The sequence below is a fragment of the Cebus imitator genome, unplaced genomic scaffold (genome assembly GCF_001604975.1).
Source record: "Cebus imitator isolate Cc_AM_T3 unplaced genomic scaffold, Cebus_imitator-1.0 Scaffold277, whole genome shotgun sequence".
In the NCBI taxonomy this organism is placed as follows: Eukaryota; Metazoa; Chordata; class Mammalia; order Primates; family Cebidae; genus Cebus; species Cebus imitator.
In genome coordinates this window covers 2,436,467-2,455,055 of record NW_016107592.1, presented here as the reverse complement: position 1 = coordinate 2,455,055, position 18,589 = coordinate 2,436,467, and the positions used below count along the sequence as shown (strand labels likewise).

The 18,589-nt window shown below is 44.6% G+C and overlaps 2 protein-coding genes across 2 annotated transcripts in view; one reads left to right on the top strand and one right to left on the bottom strand.

Annotated features, from left to right (window-relative positions):
- Nucleotides 1-11,255: 11,255 nt before the first annotated feature.
- On the top strand, nt 11,256-12,677 carry LOC108284376 (60S ribosomal protein L4-like). The gene has a single exon (XM_037728707.1). It carries the CDS (start codon nt 11,310-11,312, stop codon nt 12,591-12,593), a length of 1,284 nt encoding a protein of 427 aa, XP_037584635.1. The 5' UTR covers nt 11,256-11,309; the 3' UTR covers nt 12,594-12,677.
- Nucleotides 12,678-14,393: 1,716 nt separating this feature from the next.
- The window catches only part of CLSPN (claspin), a 35,374-nt gene continuing 31,178 nt past the window's right edge, over nt 14,394-18,589 (bottom strand). Inside the window, exons 19-25 of the mRNA XM_017501090.2 lie at nt 17,512-17,676; nt 17,289-17,404; nt 16,916-17,043; nt 16,177-16,282; nt 15,524-15,606; nt 15,100-15,261; nt 14,394-14,822 (exon numbers count right to left, since the gene is read on the bottom strand). Coding sequence (XP_017356579.1) covers nt 14,709-14,822; nt 15,100-15,261; nt 15,524-15,606; nt 16,177-16,282; nt 16,916-17,043; nt 17,289-17,404; nt 17,512-17,676 — 874 coding nt within the window. The 3' untranslated portion in view covers nt 14,394-14,708. The remainder of the gene's footprint in view (nt 14,823-15,099; nt 15,262-15,523; nt 15,607-16,176; nt 16,283-16,915; nt 17,044-17,288; nt 17,405-17,511; nt 17,677-18,589) is intronic.

Here is an 18,589-nt window from a genome sequence, read left to right as displayed (position 1 = left end):
GTGCAGTGGCATAGTCTCAGCTCACTGTAACCTCCGGCTCCCAGGTTTAAGCAATTCTCCTTCCTTAGCCTCCTGAGTAGCTGGGATTACAGGTGCCCACCACTACACTCAGCGAATTTTTGTATTTTTAGTAGAGACAGTGTTTCACCAAGTTGGCCAGGCTGTTCTCAAACTCCTGACTTCAGGTGATCTGCCCTCCGTGGCCTCCCAAAGTGCTGGGATTACAGGTGTGAGTCACTACGCCGGGCCTAAAGCTAGTTACTTCTAAATAATATAATACCTGCTAAGCCAAGTGAATTCATTTGAAGTGCATCAGATTGTAGCCTCCTTTCTTTCTTTGCTTTTTCTGAGACAGAGTCTCACTCTGTCAACCAGGCTGGAGTGCAGTGGTGCAATCTCCACTCACTGCAATGTCCACCTCCCAGGATCAAGCAATTCTCATGCCTCAGCCTCTTGAGTAGCTGGGACTACAGGCGTGTGCCACTGCACCTGGCTAATTTTTGTATTTTTAGTAGAGATGGGCTTCAAGTGATCCGCCTGCCTTGGCCTCCCAAAGTGCTGGGATTACAGGCGTGAGCCGCCACACCTAGCCTGTAGCCTCTTTGCTTAATCAAGGACAATGTTGTATGGAATATTCTAGCACTGTATAATTAATACAGTCAGTGTTCACACAGCAGTCCTGGCCACTCCATAATCTTCAGAGTTTAAAGCCTGAAAAACAAAAAGCCCCAGGAAGGCAGGGCTGTCTATGTCTGCAGGAAGACAAAAAAGCAGCTGTAGAGATGCCTGTTTTTCATTCACCAGAGGCTTTTCCCGTGAGGACACCAGAGAATTATTCACCCCAAGTGAAAGGGTATCTGTGGCTGTGTTCACCTACCCACATATATGCCAGGGATTTAAGTGGCAGGAACACAGAAATCTCCAGAGATGGCCAGTATCACCCTGAACAGGGTTCTGCAGAACCTGGGAGGCAGAGGCTGCAGTGAGCCAAGATCACACCACTGCACTCCAGCCTGGATGACAGAGCCAAAACCTGTTTCCAAAAAAAAAAAAAAAAAAAAAATAGAAGAGTGGGCTATAACAATGCAATGGGCCCTCCAACAGAGCCAGGAGGTAAAACTAATGAGCCCCAAGAAGGGTAAGGAAAGGCTTCTCAGAGGTTATTATATTTTTTTAAGAGATGGGAGTCAGCCAGGCACAGTAGCTCATGCCTGTAATCCCAGCACTTTGGGAGGCTGAGGCGGGTGGATCGTGAGGTCAGGAGATCGAGATCATCCTGGCTAACACAGTGAAACCCTGTCTCTACTAAAAATACAAAAGCATAGTTGGCATGGTGGCACGTGCCTGTAGGCCCAGCTACTCTGGAGGCTGAGGCAGTAGAATCACTTGAATTGGGAGTTGGAGGTTGCAGTGAGCTGAGATTGCGCCACTGTACTCCAGCCTGGGCAACAGAGCAAGACTGTCTCAAAAAAAAAAAAAAAAAGATGGAGTCTTGCTAAGTTGCCAGGCTTGTATCAAACTCCTGGCCTTAAGTGATCCTCCCACCTTGGCCTCCCAATATGCTGGGATGACACGTATGAGCCACTGCACCCAGCCAGCACGGTGATATCTGAGCCAGGCCTTGAGGGATGAAAAGGAGTTCACCAGGAGAAAGCAAGAGAAGGCATGGGAGACTGCATTTTCAGCGTGAGTTCAGGAAACACCCCATAGGCCAGTGTGGCTGGAGCTCAGTGTATAGTGGAGGTAAGGTGAGGCTAGAAGATAAAGGGGGCCCAGTTGTGAAAGGTCTTGACTACCATCCCGAGGAGCTTGGGCTCCATCCTGGGGGCAGCAGGGAAATAACTGAGGAAGCCTCAAAGGTTCCACATCAGAACAAAAGCACAATCCTGGATTACAAACTGTTTTGCCAACCTGCTTCTCTTCCTGAGCTCACATCATCTGTCAACTTCCCCACATGGCTTTGGGAACTTAGGCAAATCAAATCATTTTAACCTTTTTGGGCTAAATAAGATAACATGCCTTGAACATTGTTCAATAACATTATAATGGTGAACATTATAATGTTCACCTTGGGCTCCCAAGACCAGGCACAGCCCCAGAGGACCTTTGACATGCCAGAGAGCCTTTAAGGCAGATTAGAACAAAAATTCTTCCCCAGAATTTGTTCATCTTGGAAAAGGAAGGCCCAGGAAGCTGGTGACCTAGTTGTTTTGTTCATCCATTTCTCTATTGCTTCTTAAAGGTAAAGTGCCTGTCTAGTCTACCAAGAAATTACTATGTGATTACCTTAGGTAAAACATGCCCATTCACCTATCCTCCATTTTGGCTGTTTTCCCAGCTGTAAAATGACAAGGAGGTATATTCAATTAGACGTTTTAAAGCATTTTTAGAGCCTTGAAGTCATTTTTTTTCTCAACAAAATCTTTCCAATATACCCAATTCAAGATCTCTCTTCCCCTAACCCTTCCCCCTAAGGGCTCTGAGGGAACCTCAGGGAAGTTTTTATAGTTCCACAGGGCACAGCTGCAAATCCACTGCACCAGATGAACCTGGGAAATGAATCCTCCCCCTGTCCCCCACCCTGTTCCCTTCTCACCCACCCCTTCCAAGGGAAAAGGGAGAAACGGGTATTTTCAGAGCTGCTGGAAGAATGAAAGGTAATATAAACTCTTTCTCTCCAGTGCACTCAGGTGGTCACCAGGAGACCAGAAAAGCCAAATCCAAGGTCCCAAGGCTCTTGATCATCCAGTGCCCACAACAGAGGGAATCAGCTAGACAGAGAAGCTGAAGGAGGAATGAGAGACGGGGGTGCCTGTTCCACCCCCTTCCTAGCAGCTGCCTCTGTGGGCTCCATAATCCCCAAGCCCTCTCCCCCACCCCACCCTCCGGCCGCCCACTTCTCCTCCACCCACCCCATTCATCAGTAGGAGGGCACTGTATCAACACAGCCTTTCAAGGCCTGACAGTTCCTTTCTGGGTGCCCCCCACATGTAACCACTTAACCCCCAGCACAAAAGGCAAGGCTGAATGGGCTTGGAGCCGGTGGCTCGTGCAGAGGGGGAGGCCTCAATAGGATTTGGGGAGCTGGGTGTATAAACAGCTCTGCTCCAGCAGCCCTCAATGGACGAGCTGGAGTTGGGGCATGTGCCGAGGGGAGGAGCTCGGCAGCTGCATCCCGCCCCTGAACAATGATTTATTCATTCTCCTGGCTGGCACAGAGAAGACAGGCTGGGGAAACGTGGCCCCACGAATCGCCCTCAGCCTCAGCTAATTCCCATGGCAATCATTGCAGTTCTGAGCGCCCCCTTCCACTTGCAATGTTTTGCCTCAGGCTTGCCCTTCCTCTTCCCCGTGAGGAAGTAGACTACGTTACGTGAGGCCTTAAGTAGCCTGAAGTTCAGGTAAGCAGCATTCTTGAATTGGTTGCACCCAATCTCAGTCTCACTCTCTCTGAAAGCTTCCTGGTCAGGTTTTCCTCGCACCCATTTCACAGCCACAGAAACAGATGCAGCCTCCCCCCACCCCCGCACCCCCCGCCCGCCAAAAAAAAGGAGGCGCATAGCAGTCTGTCTCAGGATGTCCCCCAGCAGGGAGTTGGGGAACTTAGCCTAGACGTAACTGGCATGTGATGGGAACGTAGTAAATCTTTGCTGGATGTGTTAATAGTTGCTAACAAAAGGTAGTGCACTCGCTGTCCTCACTCGCCTTCCCAAACCCTTTCCTCGCTCCTGTAGCCATATCTATCTGGCTCCAGTGAATCTCTTGGAAATCTTTGGGGATGAGTGGACAGAATGAAGACAGATAAGCAAAGATGTTAAAACCTGTAGATAAACAATGCTCAGTGGGGGGTTTCAAGAAGTTAAATTGTGACAAGAGGAAATTTGCTCTCGCCCTCTTGTCTCCATATGTCATGTCACCAGGGCCAGATCACACACACACACACACACACACACACACACGTCATCATAATAAATACGACTAAAAATCAATACTGTTAGCACAACAGGGAGAGCCAGAATGAAGTGACCATCCTCAGACTGGCCTCAGGGCCTACTGGCCCCAAGCTCGTAATTACCTTGTCACACAGAAAACAAATCTATTGTGGATGGTAAGTGTGAGAGGTGGGAGATCCCAGGCATGGAGGTTACCGGCTGGGGAGCAGGGGAAGGGGCCGTAGAAAGACTGATTGGCCTTCAGTGCTGGTAGTGCGGGTGCTTGAAACTAACATAACTAAGGCCTGGACAGTTTAAGAAAGTTTGTTGTTTTGGTCAGGAGGGTGGACACCCTAAGGGAGGTAATCCTGCCCAATACTGGTGTGGGGCCTGAAGTAGCCCGGGAAAAGGCTTCAAGCCCACTCCCGGAGCCACAGGAGGGCAGGTGGCTAGGATGCTGCTGCCCCCTGGTGGGCATAAGGAGACAGTATCCACACGCCCAACGCCGGAACTCCATTGCAAAGGAGTCTCTGTTCTTTGTTGTTCTAAAGGCTTGGCTACCAGGACTAGCGCATTCACAGCTCGGGTTTCCCAGGAAGCCAACTCTGAGACTGTTTAGTGTGCAATATGTTTAGTAAGAACCTCCTTTAGGATCAACAGCTGTGGAAGGATAAGAATGAGCAGGAGTGGGCAGAGGAAGAAGCTGAATTATGATATAAGCCTGTGACAGCCACAGCCAACCCCATGGGGAGCTCTGAAGCTAGAATGGCCCTTCAGAGTTGACCTGATATGAGCCAAGAAGGCCGGGCCTTTATACACCTGTTGCTATTGGATGTGGGCTATCCTTGACCTTGGGCAAGGTGTTCTCTGCAGCTGAGGCAATTCCCACATTGGAAGGCTGTCTGAATAGTGCTTCCAGCAGCTGGGCCAAGAAGGCCTTCATGGAAGGGTCCAGCCTCCACACCATAACTCATCAAATATGTGTTAAATGAAGAGCAGGTTTAGATCATGCCTCAGGCTGCAGGCTCAGTTGGGACAGTCTAGAAGTCTCAGTTACTGGGGCTGTTATGCACTGATCCTTGGAAACGGTGAGGAGAGCGTTAATGCTCAGATTCATGGATTCATTCATTCAGCAAGCATTTGTTGAGATTTACTGTGTGCCAGGCCTTGAGGCAGACACTTTACAAATTTTTTTTTATTTAATCCTCACAACTGTGAAGCTAGTATTAACTCAGATTATTCAGATGAGATCAGGTTATTAAGTAGTGTTCACAGTCCAATGACACTTTGAAAAAATGCCACTCACAATGGGACAAGTGCTATTGCGGCCGCCAAAGATTTCTCAGGCCAGAAAAGGTCTTGGCTGTCTTCCGTGTGTGTGCATATGTGTATGAATGGGATGGCTTGCTTTCTGCTTTCAGCCAGAACATTTTCTCTATGGCAGCCAAGAGTTGTGCCTCAATAGCCTCCTGCTTTAATTCCTTCTTTAAAGTGTTGCTACCCAAGATAACAAAACCACAAGCTTTTTTTTTTTTTTCTTTTGAGACAGTCTCACTCTGTTGCCCAGGCTGGAGTGCAACGCTGCAATTTTGGCCCACTGGAGCCAAAACCTCTGGGCTCAATTGAATCTCTTACCTCAGCCTCCTAAGTAGTTGTGACTACAGGCAAATGCCACCATGCACAGCTAATTCTTGTAGTTTTTGTAGAGACAGGGTTTCATCATTTTGCTAAGCTGGTCTCAAACCTCTGAGTTCAAGCAATCCTCCCACCTCAGCCTCCCAAAGTGCTGGGATTACAGGTGTGCACCACCATGCCCGGCCCAAAACCACAAGCTTTACAAATTCCTGGTTGTAGCTACAGAGCATGCCACCATTGTCCAGAAGGAAGCTGGGCTAGCTTCTTCCCTGGGTGAGATGGAGAGACAACCCTGAATCCTCAGTGTTCTTTTAGTCATCTGATCATCAGAAAGTTGAGATGGTAAGTTCTTCTCTAATGTCTAACCTCCATATTTGCTGCAACTGTTTTGGGACGATAACATTGAAGAGACAAGAGGTAAAGTTTTCTGCTTCAGAAAACTCTCAGGACCCTGCACCTCTCACTAATCTGCCCACTCTGTGTAAGAGACTGAGGGCTGGAAAGAGAGAAAAAACTATCAGCTGCTGTTCTTCTATAGCCCTGATGGATTCTCATCCTTGGTCAATTAAAACATCCAGCAACCAACATGAAGATTTTAGTTTTCTCATTTAGATTCTAATCATAAAAGAACTTGAAGGAAAATGAAGGAGGGAGTATGCTTGAATGTAATGGAACAATGGCTGGGTCTAACTACAGAGACACTCACTGAATCTCGCCCCCCGCATCACACACACACACACACACACACACACACACACACACACGCACACGCCTTCCCTCCTGGGCCTGCAGAACCTAATTTTTCATGTTTGGAAAACCCAGATGATTTTTGCCTACATCTATCTGGTTTTCCAAATAACCTGTCTTTTTGATAAATAACGTAAGTTAAATTAGACAAGACAAACAAACAGAGGGGTGGGCAGTCAGCTCTTTTCCTTCCCTCTGCCTCAGAAAAAGAGATGGGGGCCGAAAAGCCCAAACCACGGCTCACTCCCAACCCTGCCCCAGCACTTTCTACCCCTTGGACTAGGCAATAATTCTCTAGCCTGGCACTGGGAGCTGCCTCTTCACCCCTACCTCTAGCCCAGCAGCCATCAAGAATACCACAGACTATGGTTCTCTCTAAAATGAAGGGAAGGAACTCAGGTGTCCAGCCCCACAACTCCTTCCAATCACCCTTAGGCTGTAGCTACTTCAAGCCCCCTTTTCCCATTATGAATCCCACCACAGGGAAGAACTAAATCAATAACCTGAAAATGAAAAACCTTTAAGGTGAGAGGACAGAGGACAGAAAGAGGGGATGAGAAGGACGTAGATGGTACAGACCAAGATGATACAACTACTGGGGACAGAAACCAGGCACCTTGATCTCAAAAGGTAAAATCTGAGGTGACACCAGCCATACACAAGCCTTGCCTATCTCCCCAGTTCACTACGAGAGTCCAGGCATACACGCAGGCCTCCATTTCCACTGCTATAAGTCTTGTCATATAGCTAGCCGCCACTGGTGGACTAAGGAGCTTTGTTGGGGTTTGGTTTCTCCTTCCCACTCAACCAGAGCATAATGAGGCATCTCCTCTACCCATTCCTCAGCAGTGGGTTAGCCTGCATTAGTACGGCCTCTTAAATATGCACAATCACTTCACATTAATTTGTACCTTTGATCCTAACCATACCCTGTGAGTTAAACCAAGTCATTTCACATGAGCCTCATTTTCCAGTTGAGGCAAAAAGTTAAGAGGTAATGATTTACCCAAAGTCATGATGCCCACAAGCTGCAGAAGGAGCAAGGACCAAAGCTCTCCACCTCTATTCTGTACTACAGAACTGTATACAGCTCCTCTGTATACATTCAACTCTGTGCTTTTCACCATTAGCTCTTCCAGGCCTCCCATCACTCATTGCTCAAAAAATCTATTGAATTATTTTATGTGCCAGGCATGGTGCTACCCAAAGCATACATTTTTCAACAAAACAGACATGAAGGCAAAGCCTCAGCAAACATTAAGGTACCACATCATGATAACAGACCCAAAAGAGTAGGAAACTTAAGGCTGGATGCAGTGGTTCATGCCTGTAATCCCAGCACTTTGGGAGCCCGAGGTAGGTGAATCACTTGAGGTCAAAAGTTCAAGATCAGCCTGGCCAACATAGCGAAAACTTGTCCCTACTAAAAATACAGAAATTAGCCAGGCGTGGTGATGAGCACATATAACCCCAGCTAGTTGGGAAGCTGAGGCAGGGGAACTGATTGCCTGGGAGGCTGAGGTTGTGGTGAGCCAAGATCACGTCACTGCACTCCAGCCTGGGTGACAGAGCGAGAATCCGTTTCAACAACAAAAACAACAAAGAATGGAAAACATAAACAGAAGTAACCTAATTAAGAAAGGGGTGGTAATGGTCAGAGAAGGCTTCTCTGAAATGAAGAAATTAGGCTTAAGCTAACACCTACCCCATCTCTATTAAAAATACAAAAATTAGCCGGAGGGGGTGGCATGTGGCTGTAAACCCAGGCACTTGGGAGGCTGAGGCAGAATTGCTTGGATCTGGAAGACAGAGGTTTCAATGAGCTGAGATCACTCCACTGCACTGCAGCCTGGGCGACAGAGCTAGAATACATCTCAAAACAAAACAAAACAAAAAAAATACAAAACGTAAACAGAGGTGACCTAATTAAGAAAGGGGTGGTAATAGTCAGAGAAGGCTCCTCTGAAGAAATTAGGCTTAAGCTAACACCTTGAGAATTATGTCAGACAAAGAGGGAAATTGGAGGACAGAGCATTCCAGGAAAAGAGAAGGACGCTTTAGATGGTCCTGAGGCTGCATGTCATGAGAAAGAAAAATAGACAGGAGGTTGGGAGGCAGAGCTATATCATGCAGGGCCTTGTTGTCCATGAGAAGTTTGAACTTTGAGTGCAGTAGAAGACATTGAGATTATAAGTAGGGAAGTGTCATCCTCCAAATCATGCTTATATAAAGGTCACCTCTGGCTGCTATGCAGATTGGATGGAAGGGAAGCAAAAACAGAAGTGGGGAGGTCAGGAGGCTACAGCAGTACCCTGGAAAAAAATTATGAAATCTTGGACCAGGGCATTGGCCATAGAGCTGGAAGAAATGAGCTGATTCAAGATGCAATTTGGAAGTAGAAATAACAGAACTTGGAGATTGTCTGATTACAGAATTAAGGAAGGTATTGAGAATGCTCTTCAGGTTTCCAGTCTGAGTGACTGGGTATATGGAGGTGTCATTTACTGAAATGGCAAATACAGGAGGAAGAACAGGTTTTTAGAGAAGATCACATTTTCAAGGATAAGTTTGAGATATTTGAGTAACAATAGGCCTTTAAGAAGTGGCCTACAATATATGTTGTAATTGCAATACTGGTAATTTCTTTCTTTCATTCTCAAAGGAGGTGAATTTCTTTTTTCTGGGAGCTACTGGCAATTTCTTATGCTTACAGAGTAGCACTTGACATAATGCACTGACATACATTTTCCAACTTAAGCCCCCCAGCTACTCTGAGACAGCCATGACTTAGTATCCTCATTTTATAAACAGAGACTCTGAAAAGTGTAGTGTTATTTATTCAGACTGTGGTAGGCACCACTACATTCCAAGCTGTGTGCCAGGCCATGAGCAGGAAATAAGGGTAGAACATACAATACCATTTCAAGGATGATATAATAAAATAGTATCATGACAACACTCTTCCCAGAAATACCCTCCTCTATCCTTAGGTACACAAGTCCTAGGACAGGATGCCCCAAGAGTGATCAGACATAACCCTACGAGATAAAAACCAAAAACACCCCCTAAAAAGTCTTCCAGCCTGAGCATTAGAAACTCTCCAAGTGAGAAGTTTGTAGAGAAGCAATTGAGAAAACGAGGGATGCTACAGAGATCTGAGCACCTTGTCTCTAGAGCTTTGGTGAATAAAATCTTATGGTTTATGGAAGAGACCCTAGTATGGCTGTGCCACTGTGAATGAGATTAGGGACCTGCTTAAAGAGGCTAATACCATATCCCTATTCAAGTGTATGGAACAAGGAATAAACAAAAAGACTGACACTGAGCACACTCTATCTCCCACACTCATGCATGGGCTCTCATCCCTCCAAATGTATAATTTCCAAGTTAGTGGAGCTGAGTTCTCCTAGGAGCCATAGTGGCAGGTCCTGGGACTTCAATTTCATTAAAACATAGCTGATGCTGCTGGCTCAGTGCCTTGGGCAACAGGCATGTGGGTCAGATCAAAACTGTCCATGTCAATCCTGTTTCCAAGATCAAGGCTTAGCTCAAATATAGCAACTATCCTGGCATAAGGAAAAGTAACCCAGAAATTTAAGACTTAAGTTTTCTTTCTCCAAAGAGTGCTTTCTCCCAGGTGCCTCAGTCAGAAACTATTTTCTATTTTTCCTTTGTGACAGTCTCGCTCCGTCGCCCACACTGGAGTGCAGTGGCACGATCTCGGCTCCTTGCAACCTCTGTCTCCCGGGTTCAAGCAAATCTCCTGTCTCAGTCTCCCGAGTAGCTGAGACTACAGGCACCTGCCACCATGCCCAGATAAGTTTTGTATTTTTAGTAGAGATGGGGTTTCACCTTCCTGGTCAGGCTGGTCTCAAACTCCTGACCTCAGGTGATCCACCCACCTCAGCCTCCCAAAGTGCTGGGATTACAGGCGTGAGCCACTGCGCCTGGCCCAGAAACCATTTTCTCCCCAGATTTTGTAGGGACTAATTTTCTTATTTGTTTATTATTATTATTTTTAATAGAGTCGGAGTTTCACCATGTTGCCCCGGCTGGTCTTGAACTCCTGAGTTCAAACAATGTACCCGCCTCAGTCCCCTAAAGTGCTGGGATTACCAGTGTGAGTCATGTAATCCCAGTGTAAACCGTGCCTAGCTGAATTTTCTTACCCCCAGTTGTCAATTACAATTGTCTTTTCCATCTCTTCCCTAAAAGATATGTAGGGAAACAAGAGGGGAGAAATATTTAGCCTTCCTGCTCAGCAAGGGCTATCTTGTCTTGGGCACTGTTTAGAGAGCTCAAAAGAGGCAAAAACGCTTATCTTAAACCCATGGATAAAATGAAGTACATACAAACTCATCTAAAAAGAAAGGCCAGTCAAAGAGCTCTAACAGGCTGTGCCTGGTGGGTAAGCCTGTGACTCCAGCATTTTGGGAGGCCAAAGTGGGAGGATTGCTTGAAATCAGGAGTTCAAGATCAGCCAGGGCAACACAGCAAGACCCTGTCCCTACAAAAATAAAATAATTAGCTGGGCATGGGGGCATGCACCTGTAATGTGGCCCAGCTACTCCAAAGGTTGAGGAAGGAGGATGCTTAAGCCCAGGAGTTCAAGGGTACATACAGTGAGCTATGATTGTGCCATTGCACTCTTACCTGGACAACAGAATGAGACCGTCTCTAAAAATAATTTTTTTTTTTAAAAAAAGAGCTATAACAGAAGGTGCCATTTATGTAAACTCAGCTCTCCTCTTCTCCTATGCTGAACCCAAACCACTTGGTAAGTTGACTTGATCAATTCACTAGGACTGAGAAGCCAGTGAGGGTACAACTGCAGCAGGCTTTCATTTTAGATCCAGAGGGTTTCCCTGGGATGGAGATAACCTGAAAATGAAATGCTCCTCCATGTTAGACAAGCATTGATCTAAGAATCAGCATTCGCCTTTTCCTGTGGCAGCTGCCGGGCCGAGAGGAGCGTGGCTGTCTCCTCTCTCCGCCATGGCGTGTACTCGCCCACTGAAATCAGTGTACTCCGAAAAGGGGGAGTCATCTGGCAAAAATGTCACTTTGCCTGCTGTATTAAAGGCTCCTATTCGACCAGATATTGTGAACTTTGTTCACACCAACTTGCGCAAAAACAACAGACAGCCTTATGCTGTCAGTGAATTAGCAGGTCATCAGACTAGTGCTGAGTCTTGGGGTACTGGCAGAGCTGTGGCTCGAATTCCCAGAGTTCGAGGTGGTGGGACTCACCGTTCTGGCCAGGGTGCTTTTGGAAATATGTGTCGTGGAGGCCAAATGTTTGCACCAACCAAAACCTGGCACCGTTGGCATCGTAGAGTGAACACAACCCAAAAACGATATGCCATCTGTACTGCCCTGGCTGCCTCAGCCTTACCAGCACTGGTCATGACTAAAGGTCATCGTATTGAGGAAGTTCCTGAACTTCCTTTGGTAGTCGAAGATAAAGTTGAAGGGTACAAGAAGACCAAGGAGGCTGTTTTGCTTCTTAAGAAACTTAAAGCCTGGAATGATATCAAAAAGTTCTATGCCTCTCAGCGAATGAGAGCTGGCAAGGGCAAAATGAGAAACCGTCGCCGTATCCAGCGCAGAGGCCTCTGCATCATCTACAATGAGAATAATGGTATCATCAAGGCCTTCAGAAACATCCCTGGAATTACTCTGCTTAATGTAAGCAAACTGAACATTTTGAAGCTTGCTCCTGGTGGGCATGTGGGACGTTTCTGCATTTGGACTGAAAGTGCTTTCCGGAAGTTAGATGAATTGTATGGCACTTGGCGTAAAGCTGCGTCCCTCAAGAGTAACTACAATCTCCCCATGCACAAGATGATCAATACAGATCTCAGCAAAATCTTGAAAAGCCCAGAGATCCAAAGAGCCCTTCGAGCACCACGCAAGAAGATTCATCGCAGAGTCCTAAAGAAGAACCCACTGAAAAACCTGAGAATCATGTTGAAGCTAAACCCATATGCAAAGACCATGCACCGGAACACCATTCTTCGCCAGGCCAGGAATCACAAGCTCAGGGTGGATAAGGCAGCCGCGGCAGCAGCAGCACTAGAAGCCAAATCAGATGAGAAGGGAGTTGCAGGCAAGAAGCCTGTTGTAGTAGGTAAGAAAGGAAAGAAGGCTGCTGTTGGTGTTAAGAAGCAGAAGAAGCCTCCAGTAGGAAAAAAGGCAGCAGCTACCAAGAAACCAGCCCTTGAAAAGAAGCCAGCAGAAAAGAAACTCACTACAGAGGAAAAGAAGCCTGCTGCATAAACTCTTAAATTTGATTATTCCATAAGGTCAAATCATTTTGGACAGCTTCTTTTGAATAAAGACCTGATCAAACAGGCAAAAAAAGAATCAGCATTCAAGCTGGACAGCAAATCTTCCCTTCAAGGCATTAAGATTTATTGAAAAACTACATACATATTAAAACATCTTTATATACATTTTCCCCATTATAAGATTACAAATATACAAACATGAGTATTGTCAAAGTCAGCATCTTATTAGAAAACTGTTGAAAATCTACAACCTAATTTCATCAATTAAATTGGTATTCCCACCTCCGAATAAACAACTGGCACACTCTCTTCCAACTTCCCAAGTCCAGCTCCTGACACTGAAGCCACAACATTCACATAGAATGTTTTTCCAAAGCAGCACTAATGCTCAGTTCTGAGGGGAAAAACATTTGTTCAAAATTCTGAGAAGCATGTGGTAGTTCAGGGAAAATAGAGAATGATGGCAATTCTCTTCAATAATATTTCTATTAAATTCCATGGTGGTCTTCTCTTAAAATTAGTAATGAAATATTGAAATGTCCATGGACTAGTGAGGGCAATGTATGTAAGCCAGGAGAACGAAATAAATAATGGTTGTTTCTTCTTGTCAGACCAAGGGAGGTCTTTGAACAACAGTGCTTCAAATTAAGAATTCAGTCCCAGGAAAGGTCTCTCTGCCTCATAGACTGTGATGGACGAACACTGGGTGTAACATTTTATGTTCATCCCCAAGCTCCAGAAAATTAGAGCCACAGTCTTTCTGACTTGGGTACCAGTTTAAGTCCTTATTAAGCAGCAAAAATTAATTCAAAATGTGATGCTGCCTTGGGAAGAAGCATACAGGAAAATGAAAGGGGTCAGACTAATACAGCAGCTCATGTATCAGTTCCTAGGTCCTCTAGGAATCTTTCTTTCGGTTGGGCGCAGTGGCTCTCGCCTGTAATCCCAGCGCTTTGGGAGGCCAAAGAGGCTGGATCACTTGAGGTCAGTTCAACACCAGCCTGGCTAACGTGGTGAAACCCCGTCTCCACTAACAATACAAAAATTAGCTGGGTGTGGTGGAGCATGCCTGTAGTCCCAGCTACTCAGGAGGCTGAGGCAGGAGAATTGCTTGAACCCAGGAAGCAGCGGTTGCCATGAGCCAAGATTGCACCACTGTACTCTAGCTGGGGCAACAGAGTGAGACTGTCTCAAAAAAAAACAAAAACAACTAATTTTTTGTATTTTTAGTAGAGACGGGGTTTCACCATGTTGACCAGGATGGTCTCGATCTCTTGACCTCGTGATCCACCCGCCTCGGCCTCCCAAAGTGCTGGGATTAGAGCCACCGCGCCCGGCACAAGAGCGAAACTCCGTCTCAAAAAAACAAAAACAAAAACAAAAACAAAAACAAAAAAACTTTCTTTCACCGAACCCTGGTCATCATGGTACGTATCTCATGGGTGCAAAGTAGTCATTATGGTACTGATTTTCACTTCCTTCTCTAATCTGTAATGTCACAGTTTTCCTACTCTTCTTCTTCCAACCACTTCTATCACAAAGAGATATTAACCCAGGAAGCTGCTAGGATAAAATGTCAGATGTTTAATGGAAGAAGTGACACCTAACCCAAGGCCAGGTGTGGTGGTTCATGCCTGTAATCCCAGAACTTTGGGGGACCAAGGTGAGTGGATCACTTGAGGTCAGGAGTTTTGAGACCAGCCTGGCCAACATGGTGAAACCTCGTCTATACTAAAAATACAAAAATTCGCATCAACCTGGGAGGTGGAGATTGCAGTGATCCGAGATCACACCATTGCACCCCAGCCTGGGCAACAGAGTGAGACTCCACCTTAAAAAAAAAAAAAAAAAAAAAGAAACCTCACCCAAGTATTCCATGAGTTGTTGACGTTGTAAATACTGCAGAGTTGAGATCAGTGGCCAATCCAGGGACTAATACTAGGAAAAGAGATGTCCAGAGCTGTTCAGTAGAAAGAACTGGAATTTCAGTCTGCAATCTTATTGCATTGATTATGAAGGATCATTGCCTTGTGTCAATTCCAACTCTCAGTGCTAGAAACTTCTCAAGGCAGTCTCAAGGTAGATTCTGGTACCCTTGATGGTGTTAGCTCTCCAAGTATTTGAAGATGCTTTGCTTCAATCCTGAAGTGCTATTATCATCTGTCTTGAGGCGCTTAGGTGAAGGAGAAGTCACGAAAGATGGACCCCTTCTCTTTACCTAGAAAGCAGAGAGGGAGTCAGGGCCAGCTTAAGACCTTCATACAAGTACTTACCTTCAACTAGCTCTCAAGCAACTTATAGTTAAATCGTGGATTATTAAAAACAGAAAAAAAGAAAAAAAGATTACCTACTAGGGGTAGCAATTCTCTTGTACTTTATTGGGGAGTGCAAGATTTCAACACTGCAGCATAAAGCTGTTAAGTCAGAATTTTTGTTTTTAAATTTAAATAAATTCTAGTTTGGGAATCTACCATATTAGTTCTCAAATTCCATACCTGGGACTTAGACAATTCCTTTGCCGCCTCAGTCTTGACAGGAGAAAGTGTATGAAAGACAAAGTTTCTTGAATTTCGAGGAGCACTGGGGTTAAGATCAGAGAGAGCAGCCAGTTTCTGAAGCACAGCTTTGGGCTGGTTTAGCAGCGAGCCTGTCTTCACCTGAGGAAAGACAAGTCATCTAGTATCAAATCCCAAGTGCCAGCTAAAGAATGAAAAGTCCTTCCCTCCCTACCTCCCCCCAGATATTGAGGATACATATTCCTACCCTATTAAAGTAGAAAAGAAATATCGGACTCCTTTAACGTTAACTTTTTCCCTGCAGCCACCTCCCTCCTCTAAATACAGAGACTATTCCCTAAGCTGAACTTGGGCCTTTATAACCCATAGACTAGATGTTAGATTAACTACATTCCCAACTAACCTGATGAGCACTTCCCAGTCTGATGGCTTCAAAAGGATTTCTGAGCAAAGACTTTGATTCTTGAATAACCACAGGGCGACTGGCTGGAAAGAAAAGACAGAGGCCTATTCTGGGAAAAGCTGATTAGAATTACTTTTAAATCTAAACAAACTAAAACATCTTGTAACTAAATCAATATGCTAAAGCCATGGGAACCCTGTTCTATATAATGGTGACTTTGAAGCTACAAGAATTGGCTCCAAGATGAGAGACAACTAAGTTGAACAGTAATCATTTAAGAAAAACAAAAGTGGTAAGTGTGTGGAATAGTAAAGAGCTTCATTTCTGGAATTAAATATTCCTGGATTAAAATCCTACCTCTAACACTTAGGTATAAAATCCTGGGCAACTAAATAGAGAAAGCCAGAATTAACTACTCTGAGCCTTAGAATATAAAGTAAAACCAGCTACATATACTCACAAGTACAGTCTCTACTGCCCAATAGTCTAAAGCTAAGTACACTGTTCCCCACCATCTCTCTGAAGCTCTTTAAGACAGTATTAGACACAAGCTTATGATTAAGCTGCAACAGCTCCTGAAGGTTAGAGTCACCTCCAAAGCTCTAGCACTAACAATCCAGGGAGCTAGACCCTAAGGAGAAACAAGAGCTCACCATTCTTCTGCAGTGCTTTGGCTGTAACTTTCTTGGCCATTATCATAAACTGACTGTCCTCCCCAACTTCTTCTTCTTCTTCAGCTGTAATTTTCCCCTGCTGTGCCTGAAAATAAAAATCATACAGCATTTTTAAAAAGTCTATAGCCTTCCTAAATAGTTAGCATCACCTGGATTGTGAAACTAGAGTTCCTGGGGTTTGATTTGTTTTTCTTTTTGCTGCTGCTTTAAACAAAAAAATTAATCTTAGACAAACGTGAAGAGAATTGTCCATGGTAGCCTTCTCAAAATACAAAAGATAGCTCGAGGATTAAAAAAGATAGCAATATGATGCCTAAGATTTTGAAACTATTATGCCAAGCTAAGATTTTTTTTTTTTTGAGGTGGAGTCTTGCTCTAGCCCAGGCTGGAGTGCAGTGGCACAATCTCAGCTTACTGCAACCTCCACCTCCCGGGTCCTAGTTCAAGCAATTCTCCTGCCTCAGCCTCCCGAGTAGCTGGGATTACAGGCATGTGCCACCATACCCAGCTAATTTTTTTATTTTTAGTAGAGATGGGGTTTCACCATGTTGCCTAGGCTGGTCTTGAACTCCTGACCTCATGATCTGCCGGCCTTGGCCTCCCAAAGTGCTGGGATTACAGGTGTGAGCCACTGCACCCGGCCAACAAGATTTTGAAACTATCATGACAAGCCAAGTGATAGCCTCATAAACTAGGGTCAGAGTAGGTGAATTCCTACCATGTCCCGAAGCCACTGCTCTCGTTCAATTCGCTCCTTCCTCCACCTGGCCTCTGACTCATCAAGCTGTTCTTCGGTCTGATCATCATCAGAGTCTCTGTGGAACAAGTCCATCTGGGAAGCATCATCTAAACAAAGAGTGAAGGTAATCAGCATTCAGCAATCCTCATAGGAGAGAGTGCTTGGACAGACAAAAAATAAACCCTTATGGTTTACTACATAATGATGTAAACTTTTCCCATCCACTAACAGAAAACAATAGCTATAACTAGGTCTTCCCATAGCCTGTTAGTTTTGCTTGCCATTTGCCATGTGAAACTGGACAAACAAGCACATTGTAACTATTTGCTTTTAAAGGCAACAACCAAGATACCTATGTTTTTCCATCGAAACTTCCTGATTCGCCCAGGACCATCACTGTGCAGATCCCCATCAGCAAGGTACCTCTCTTGGTATAAACGTAGCTTATCATCATCCAACATAGTTTTCCTATAATAGGAGAAATAAGGTGTTCAAAACAAGGACCATTCTGGCTGGTTATAGGGCCTGTCTTATGATATACCCTGCTACTCAGAAGGGCTTCCGGGGATACTGACATGTGTATTTTCTTGATTTGACTCTGTAGTTCCTCATCAGAAGGAAGTACTTCATCAATTATGTCCTCTTCATATTCATCAATCTCTTCCCCATCATACTCATCTTCACTTCCCACATCACTTCCTGACACCTCTGCTTCATCTTCCAGGTATTTCCTCAACCTCCTAGAAAGCAATTTTGAGAATTAGGAAATGTAACAATGAATACGCTCACAGAATATGGAAGCAGAGAAAAGCAGAACACAGAGCCTCTTCTAATAATAATAATAAACATAATACATTTTGATAATATTTAAATTTTTTTGGTAATAGTCTCCTACTTGATGGTTTGACTTAATGATTTTGCAACTTTACCATGGCATGAACGTGATTTGCACTTAGTATGTTTCTAAATGTATAATGGAGTTATATCTGGATAAGCCAAAAGTGCATTTTCAACTTATGGCAGATTGATCAGGATACAGCTCCATTGTAAGATGTGGAGCATCTATATTTAAAAGTTGATCACTTAATATGTCCTATGTGCTAATAACTGTGCTTTACAACTATTAACATCTTATCTTAGGAACGGGTACTATTATTCTCTTCATTTTATGGTTGAGGGAACTGAGCCTCAGAAAGATTAAATTTATCCAAGGTCACATAGCTAGAAGGTAGCAGAGCCTGGATTCAACTTAGATTGGGTGACTTGAAAGCCAGAAAACTCTTAATCTCTTCTACATGCATTAGAATACCTGCTGGAAGGTTCAAACTATTTTGTTTTGCATTTGAGCACACCAGCTTTAAGAGAGAAACTGGAGATGATGTGGTGTAGAAAGGTAATAAACTGGGATCTTCTTAGTCTACCAAATCTTGACCCCCATATTAGAAGGAAGACTAAGGCTCAGAGCTCCTCGTTACTAATTAGTTACTTTTTCTGATTTCAGCTCCCCTTGAGAACAAATATGCTATCACCCTGGGTTCTAAGTCTTCTTGGTCCCATGTGGTCCAAAATGGCAGAAGTTTGGTGGCTTTCTGAAAACTGATTTTTATCAAAGACCTATACTGTATTTTCTTTTCTTTTCTTTTTTTTTTTTTT

What these genes read in the sequence shown, in the direction of transcription:
- LOC108284376 (XM_037728707.1), top strand. Translation starts at nt 11,310, where the DNA reads ATGGCGTGTACTCGCCCACTGAAATCAGTGTACTCCGAAAAGGGGGAG.